This window comes from Echinops telfairi, unplaced genomic scaffold, assembly GCF_000313985.2.
Source record: "Echinops telfairi isolate 266 unplaced genomic scaffold, ASM31398v2 ScPeMD7_1;HRSCAF=3_0, whole genome shotgun sequence".
NCBI classification, from domain to species: Eukaryota; Metazoa; Chordata; class Mammalia; order Afrosoricida; family Tenrecidae; genus Echinops; species Echinops telfairi.
The window spans coordinates 54614357-54623290 of record NW_022103896.1 but is presented as its reverse complement, the minus strand read 5'-3'; the positions used below and the strand labels follow the sequence as shown (position 1 = coordinate 54623290).

Below are 8934 nucleotides of genomic sequence, written 5' to 3'. Positions count from 1 at the left end.
TCTCCTTTTACATCTGCTTTGATCTTTTATTGCTTTCCTCTTTTTAATGACCTTTGCTTTCTTCATGAATGATGTTCTTGATGTAAGCCCACAGCTCATCTGGCCTTCTGTCAGTAGTGTTCAGTGCATCAACTCTGTTTTTGAGACGTTCTCAAAAGTCAGGTAAGATGGAACCAAGGCTGTATTTTGGCTCTTGTGGACTTGTTTTCATTTTCTTCAGTGTCAATCTGAACTTAAATATGAGCAATTTATAGTCTGTTCCACAGTCAGCTCCAGCTTCCTTCTTGCAGCTGATACTGAGCTTCTCTGTCATCTCTTCCCACAGATGTAGTCAATTTGATATCTGTGAATTCCATCTTGAGAAGTTCATATGCATGGGCATATTTTGTGTTGTTGAAAAACATGTTTACTATGAATAAGTTGTTGGTCTTGCGAAAATCTATCTTGTGATTGTAGCTTCACTTCTATCAACAAGACTGTCTTTTCCAACTATTGTTCCTGCCTCTTTGTTTCCAACTTTTGCATTCCAATAACCAGTTAATTATCAATGCATCTTGATTGCCCATTTGATCAATTTTGAATTGAAGACATTAGTAGAATAAAAATTTGCTCATCACCTGCTTTCAATGTTGGTGCATGTATTTGAATACTAGTTGTATTGATTGGATTTCCTTGAAGACAGATATATATAATCCTATCACAGACAGCATTATATTTCAAGAATAGATCTTGAAATGTCCTTTTTAAGGATGAAGTCAATGCCTTGACTCTTGATTGTGTCATTCCTGGCAAGGTAAACCATATGATTTTCTGATTGACAATGACCAGTAGCAGTCAATTAGTGATCCTAGGCTCACCAATGCCTAGGATCTCCCCTAAGCCTATTGCATTTTATAAAATGTAAAAGGATGGTCTCATGTAAAGTAACCTCATCTTTCATTACTTTGGTTTTGTAAAGTATACTATAACATTTAAAATCTTAAATTCTTATTGTATAGATCTTTCCCCCAGAGTGTCAGAAAGAATTGGTAAATTTTAGCTGACCTAGTTTCTTGGTGATAAAACAAGTCAGCAGATATTCAGAACACAAATTCCCACAGATCATTTATGGACACAATACGCGATGAGTGCATTACTAAAATAGGTCTCTTCCTCACAATACAAGGCAAAAATGCAGCTTTCTTTTCTCGACGTAAGATAAGGCCAGGCCAACTGTGGAAACTTCACAAATCCTTGACTGAGGGAAGCAATAGAAAGGTTGAGAAGCCCTCTGTCCCGTGTAAAACATCATTACTGCACTGGGATACACAGGCTCTGCGTAGCCTGCCTTTTCATGATAGCATTCTTACAGGACTGTACTTGACTATCTTGGTGGTGCTTTAGAGATTTCCTTAACCCAATGTATAGATTAGCTTATTTAATGAACCTGTTAAATGGTACTTCCGTGGCCTGGGGGAAATGGTCCCTCCAAAAGATCTTGCTTTTGATCTCAAACAGCAAGTTCTCCCCTGGAAGAACCTCATTTGATGATCAGTCAACTGCCATGTTTTCCCCTCAATAGCTTTGCGTGTTGGAGCTCATGCAAAGTGCCTTCCTGTTTTGGTTCACTGGCTTAAGGTGGTGCTGTGTGAATCCAACTTATAAATAAGTCATGTAGACTTTGTGTTGTGATTGAAATGAGGGGGCATGTTTAGTTGACCCTTTTGATATTCAAGCCCCTAGGGGGTGGATGATATTCATAACCCCTTTCATCCTCCTCCTGCCTCTCCTCTTTGAAGCAAACTGTAATGTGTTGACACTCGTGACCTGTTCTTGGCGAGCAGTCCTTCCACTCTAATGGGTTTGCTTATTCGCAGAGAAAGGCACCTCTCCTGAACTCTGTCTCATTTGATTTCTTTTCCTTTGTAGACATCGCTCCGTTTTCCCCCAGCATATATCCAAATCGTCTCCTCTCTGATGGAGGAGACCTTCCTACCACTAAGGAGTTTTGCTTTATATGTGGTTTATATCGTGTTGTTGTTTGGGGTTTTTTTTTCCTCCCCTCTACCACGTGGGAGTTTAAAACGACTCTGGATAAAGGGTTAGATACCCATTTATCTTAATTTTCTTAACCTTCATATATTATATGCCAAAAAGAGATGTCCACATTTCCCTCTGTGTGTCAATAAGATGTGATGTGATGAAATGCCCTCAGAGGAAAGCCGGTTTCATTACTTTCTCCCTGCCCTAATTTCCTCACCTGTGTGGCACCTGTATGGGATGAGCTGACGGACTGTCCCACGGCAATTACAAGAGTGTGATGCATATAATGTTGTCAAAATGCAGTATGCAGCAATCACTGTTCTCAGCCAACCACACTATTTTCTTTATCATTGATGATGTGATTATACATTTAACTTTACAGTGACAACTAAATTTTTTAAAAAATGAATAAATATACGAGGGGGTAACCCCCCAAAATGGAATTTTTTCTTCAAACTTATGTATTTAATTTTTTAAAAAAAACAACCCTATCACTTTCAAAGTACTCTCCATTACACTTAATACCTTTGTCAAATCTGTGATTCCATTCTTGGAAACATTCTTCAAACTCATCTGTTTCGATGGCTGACAGCACCTCCCTCATTTTTTTCTTCACCTCTTCTACATCATCCAATCGCTGTCCTTTCATGTCCCTCTTCATTTGAGAAAACAAAAAGAAGTCGCATGGAGTGAGGTCAGGTGAGTCAGGCGCGTGGGACAAGAGAGGCAGGTGCTGGTTACTCAAGAAGCCCTCTAGAAAGATGTGTTGCCATACCAGTTTGTTTGCTGCAGGGTTCTCTCTGTTTTTCTTTTGAGCTCAGTTTCTGATGGGATAAAAAATGTCTTTGCCTGGTTCATGATTCTACATGATATTTTCCTCTCTTCCAACTAGTGTGCTAATAGTAAAGGGAAGATTTTCAACCCCAGGAAAGGTAAATGTATTTTCTTCAGAAAAGAAATGTGCTTGTGGATAAAGGTCAGCAGGCTAGAGTCAGAGCGAAGTTCCCTGTCCATCCCTACCTCACACAGGAGTTCATGCTTGAGGTAGATTCTAATGTCCCAAAAAACTAAACTATGCTAGCATCCTCTTTCTTAAAGAGGAATCTGTCAAGCATTGAGATGTGTTTGAGTGTTAGAATGAAATCAAAACCATTATTGAAATGTTCTACCACAATTTCTACCAAAAATCATAATGATTTTACACAGTTGCAAGAAGCAATGGCCTCATACCAACCCCCAGCATCCTTTGTGTTTTCTAAAGGTTATTTGATTACCATGGGCGCGTGCCGCCACCTCCCCGTGCTGTCATCCCGCTGAAACGCCCGAGGGTGACGGTGACCACAACTCGCAGAGGGAAAGGAGTCTTTTCCATGAAAGGAGGATCAAGATCAACTGTCAGTGGGTCCTCTTCGTCGGGCTCTAAATGTAAGTGCTGTTCTTTATTCTATTTCCCTTTAAAGAACCGTTGGGACAAATGTCACTTCAGGAAGACCTACAGTCCCTAAACAAGCCAAATCATTATGGAACACCTACTATGTACAAAAAGAGCCCTGGCCTAGTCATTACATGTTGGGCTGCTAACAACAAGATCAATAATGCAAACCCGCCAGGTGCTCTGTGGGAGAAAGATGAAGCTTTCTATTGGAAAGCCATAAAGGGTTACAGTCTAAGGGCGGCAGAGAGCAGCGATGATTGACTAACCCCACCCAATGGGATGGAACCACAGAATTGTATGTGAACGGAGGTATTGGAATGAGTGAGGTATGTCAATAAAACTATTTTTTTAATACAAAAGGGAAAAGAGTTACGGTGTAGGAGAGCCACAGGGGCAGTCCTTCCTGTCCTGTAGGGTCCCTGTGAGTCAGAGTCCGGTCGAGGGCAGTGCGTGCGTTTGCTTTTGTTGGCGTAACCGTGTACACATCATCAGAGAAATAGGAATGGACAAGAAACAGTCACTGCTGCCCCAGAGGGAAGGCACACCATGGAAAGTAGAGCAGAGATTTATTTAGAGTCCAGGGAAAGCATTCGAACTCACGGACTGAAGATAACCACACCCCCGGAAAAGAAAGAATGCACCAGCTGGAGCAAGAGCTGGAGTTAAAAATAATCATGACTGACTAAGAACTAATCCAGGAAGGGGGAGGTGGCATGTTTGAGAGAGTGGATAGCATCGAAGTGGGGTTCTTCGACTGGTTCCATGATTGTGAGTGTTCTTCAGTTAACGACAAGATGGTCACAAGACCGTGGCAAGCCAGGCTTTCTCGGGACCCTGTTATACAGCTGGTTTCCTCAAGCATGCTTTTCCCTAGAGGGATCATTGTATAGACGATTTCCCCATAATGCTATGTGTCAAAACCCTCAAGCAAAGGATGCTGCATCCTGCACCTGTTGACCATAGGGGAAAGACCTTCTGGGAAGAGCTCGTGGCATCCCTCATCTGCCAGACCATAAGGAAAAGAAGAAAAATATGTCTTTTTCGGTGATCCCAAAGTGAGTGAAAGCAATGAGAGAAAAGGACATTTAAAAGTTCAATGTAGATTCCAGACGCATGGTGAGAGCTAAGCCTCCTTTCCAGCTTTCTCTGTTTACAGACACCAACGGCCTCTGGTCTTGGGCTCTTGTGCTCCCTTGAGCTGTCTTCTTTTTTAAAATCATTTTATTGGGGGCTCATACAACTCCTATCATCATCCATCCATCCATTGTGTCATGCACTTTTGTACATTTGTTGCCTCATCTTTCTCAAAACATTTGCTTTCTACTTGACACAAGATACTGAAGTACATCAAACAGACACAAACACAACTAATAAGAACCCAGGACACATTTGAAAGCATTTTATCAAAACCACTAGCATTGTGCTCCGGGCCCACTTGTCTTGTCTTACTTTAAAATCCTGGCTTTTTTAAAAAAATAATTTTATTAGGGGCTTTTACAGCTCTTATCACAATCCATACATCCATCCCTTGTGTCAAGCACATTTGTGCATATGTTGCCGCTATTATTTTCATAACATTGTATTTCTACTTGAGCCCTTGGTATCAGCTCCTCATTTTCCCTTCCCTTCATCATGAACCCTTGATAATTTATAAGTTATTTTTATTTTGTCATGTCTTACACTGGCCACTGTCTCCCTTCACCCACTTTTCTATTGTCCGTCCCCCTAGGAGGGGCATATATATAGATCATTGTGAGCTGTTTCCCCTTTCTCCCCCACCTTCCCCTTCCCTCCTTTTATCTCTATTCTCATTATTGGTCCTGAGGGGTTTATCTGTCCTGGGTTCCCTGTGTGGTGAGCTCTTATCTGTAACAGTGTGCATGGTCTAGCCAGGTCTGTAAGGTAGAATTGATATCCTGATAGTGGGGGGAGGGAAGCTTTAAAGAACTAAAGGAAAGCTGTATGTTTCTTTGGTGCTATACTGCATCCTGACTGTCTCATCTTGGAAAAAACATTCATTTTAACAGAGCGTGTGCTACTTTCTTGTAAGAACAATATTATGCAATTGTACAAATGTTTGAAGAGGGGATATTTAAATGATGAAAATAATTAAGACAGGCAAACTGTATGATCACACTAACTCCCATCAAATCAGTCCCGACTCTTAATGACACCAGAGGCCAAGGATAAACTGCCCTTATGGGTGCCCGAGACTGTACATCCCTTTGGGACTAGAAAGCCTCATCTCTCTCTCTCTCAAGAACTATATGAGATGTTAAAAGTGTCATTCTGAGTCATTATGAAAGTCTTGTGTCAGGCAATGTCTATAACTTCACAAAGAAAAGAAAACTTCCATCATTTCACATTGATGAATAAAAGTGTGAAGATACAAACTTTCCAACTCAACAATTGGCTAGATTTTTATATACACTGGTTCAGAAGAACTCTAATTTGCTACAAGATTGTTATTCTAGAAAGGATAGAAAAATGTCTTGCAATGCTTAAATTATATTCTAGTGGTGAGGAAATAGTAAGCAAACAAATTAAATCAGGAGATGCCAAGCAGTGAATCATTGCGTTGTAAAAGAACGAGCACCGTGGCCACTCAGTGGGTTCTGAGTCACGGTGAGCCTGTGGGCCAGCCAAACAGTCCCTTATAGTCTCAAAGGTGGTAGATCTTTCCAGAAGAACATGCCATGTCCTTCTTCCATGGAGTGGCTACTGGCTTTCGTTGCCTACCTTTAGGTTAGCAACCAAGTGTTTTAACAAGTGAGCGGCCCCTGCTCCTCATGCAGTAGGCAGAATAAAGAGCTAGAGGATGATGCGGCGCTCTGTCCCCCACAGGATGCCCTAGGACTGTCTCCCTGAGGAGGCAACAGGTAAGCAGAGACCTAGAGTACACAGGTCAGCCAACTTGGGCTCAGGAGTAACGGGTGGCTCTTTTGATGAGTACATGGGACTCTGAGGTAAAATGGAAAATGAAAATAAAATGACCATAGTTTCCTTTATGAAAGTTTTTTAGAGATATTATTGGGATAGTAGTGATTTCGTTTGTAAAAATATGTTTCTGGCTCTTGACTAATTTTTAAATTGTGAGGGACAGGAGTGTCTATTCCATCTCCAATGTTGGCCACCTGTAATGACTGAAAGGGAAGAAGGGAGCCAGGGAATGGGAGAGGAAGCCTCACGGCTACCTAAGGAAGGGGACTGCTGGTGGAGGGACAGTCAGTCCTCAGTGCCGCGGAGTCGCTGCTGACTCCTAGTGACCCCCGTGTTCCCGAGACTAACTGCCTACCGGAGGAGAAAGCACCGTCCGTCTCCCTCAGAGATGCTGGTGGTCTGGAAATGCCGGCCATGTGAATCACAACAAAAGCGTATTGGCTACCCCACCTGGCCAGCTGGGCTCTGAGTCGCTGTAGTCTAGGAACAAGGAAATAGAGTGGCTGGGACCACATAGGGTGTGGAAATGTGTCCGGAGATATTGTGAGGTTGTTCTCCGCAAACACTAATTTTTTCGTAGCAGTTTCACTACTAACAAGTTTGAGGTGGTGGCTGCTTCTTCACTCAGAAAGCACTTGTGTTTGTTTGTTTGTTTGTTTGTTTGTAAACATTTAAATTTTTATTGTAATTACGTCTTAAGCAAGTTTTTCTTTCAAAGTTTTTAGAAAAGAACACTGATGTAGTGCATTTTAATGTCCACTGGTTTCAAACTTTTTTTTTTCCAATGGTGCTGGCAGGTCTGTAATAAGATCTCTCTCGATTTCAAAGGCTGCAGCTTTCTTTTGAATCTGTTCTCTAGTTCAAGGTTTGTATAGCAGACATTCTGCTGTTCTTGCGATTTCCAAAGCCATTTCAGAAAAGTCTTATCTCTCCCTTTCTTATGTTGAGGCTTCAAAGGAAGAATTCACAGTTACTGTACCAAATGAGTTGGACGTCCTGTTAGATAATGGGCACACATCACATGGAGCCCAGTCAATATCTGAGTTAACTCTAACACTTCCCCTTCCTATAGAATACTGCCAATGCATCAGCATCTGTGGGAAGCCCAGTACCCGGCTTGGCTCCTAGCATAGCAGTGTGCCTGTGCAAGGCACCCCACAACCGTATCCCTTGTCTGCAAGCACTTCATCATCAGTGCCGTTGCATGAGTTTGGATGGCATAGAGCATACATGCTGAAATGTGCCGTCCGGTAGGGTACTTTTCTAGAAGTAGCTGGCCTTTGGGATCCATCCACCAGTAGATGGTGCGCCAGTTCCTTAAGACATCCTCACCCTTTTCCTTTCGGTCTCCTTCTCATTTTAATTGTGGACACCCCCACCCCCACCCCCAGGGTTTAGCAATACTAGATCTGTGGGCAAATCTCTTTGACCCGAATCTTGCTTCCTCACCACCTTTAGTGGTGAGATCTGACAGTGAGCTCAGTCCTCTGAGACGCAGCCTGGACCAGACACATGGGACCTAGCCATTCCCACCCCTTCATGGGACCTAGCCATTCCCACCCTTTCCCCTCTTTAAGCCACACATCCATCAGCCTCACCCAGGATTGGAAGCACTGCCCCGAAATCACATTTTTTTTACTTCTGGAACTCACATTTGTCATTGCTTCTATTTAAGAGTTGTCACGGCATCTTTATTAACATTTTCTGAAACACTGGTTTTGCATTGACAGCAGCCACACGTTCTACTTGTTTGCCTTCATCTGCCTCCTACGAAAAACCTGTGCTCTGGTTTCCTTTCAACAACTGTGTCCATTAAGCTGTTGCTTGGGATTTATTTTTAAATTGGCTGGGAGCTATCTTAGACCTCCCTTTTGGCATGTAAGAAAGCTTCTTGAGTCGGCAAAATCTACATTGAAGAAACCCACCAGCCTGTATGATCCAAGGACTATAAATAATAAAATCCACATCTGATGGAGGGAACAGTGATCACTCACTGCCATCGAGTTTACCGCTTCCCTCTGTCCCGAAAATACTTCAAGGGCCAATAGCATCATTTGTATATGTACAGATAGGGAAGATACCCCGGTTATGAGGTGCTTGGAAAGGTAGCTTGCATTCCTTGCTGACTGGTAAATGCACCTCATAACCGGAGTATCTTCCCCTTCTATACATATGCAAATAATGTAATTTCATGCCTTTCCCTTCTTTCAGGGGACAATGGTCTTACTTAAACCAGAAATTTCCAATTTTCATGTCAGCCATTGCTTATTTTAATTTATAATTTAACTTCGCTCCAAGTTTCCATGCCTTATAATTTTCAAAGGATTAGAATGATTTTTTTCATTCCAATTAATATATTTAATAAAATTAAAGGAAATAATAATTAAATGATGTTTCTAGTCATAGCAAGGTCAGCTACTTGGAGAAATCATGCAAATTAGCATTATAGTTTGTCGTTGAAATACATGTAACTTGTAGAGCCTCAGTGTCCACCCGCAGTCACTCGACAGGTTGGGATCTGTGAAACAGGGATCTAC

General features: G+C 42.0%; 1 protein-coding gene across 3 annotated transcripts in view; it reads left to right on the top strand.

The window, feature by feature from the left end:
- Positions 1 to 8934, top strand: part of RALYL (RALY RNA binding protein like) — an 832089-nt gene that overhangs the window by 743073 nt on the left and 80082 nt on the right. For all 3 annotated transcript variants that reach the window (XM_045287689.1, XM_045287683.1, XM_045287690.1), the window contains one exon: positions 3284 to 3447. In XM_045287689.1, the coding sequence (XP_045143624.1) occupies positions 3284 to 3447 (164 nt within the window). The remainder of the gene's footprint in view (positions 1 to 3283; positions 3448 to 8934) is intronic.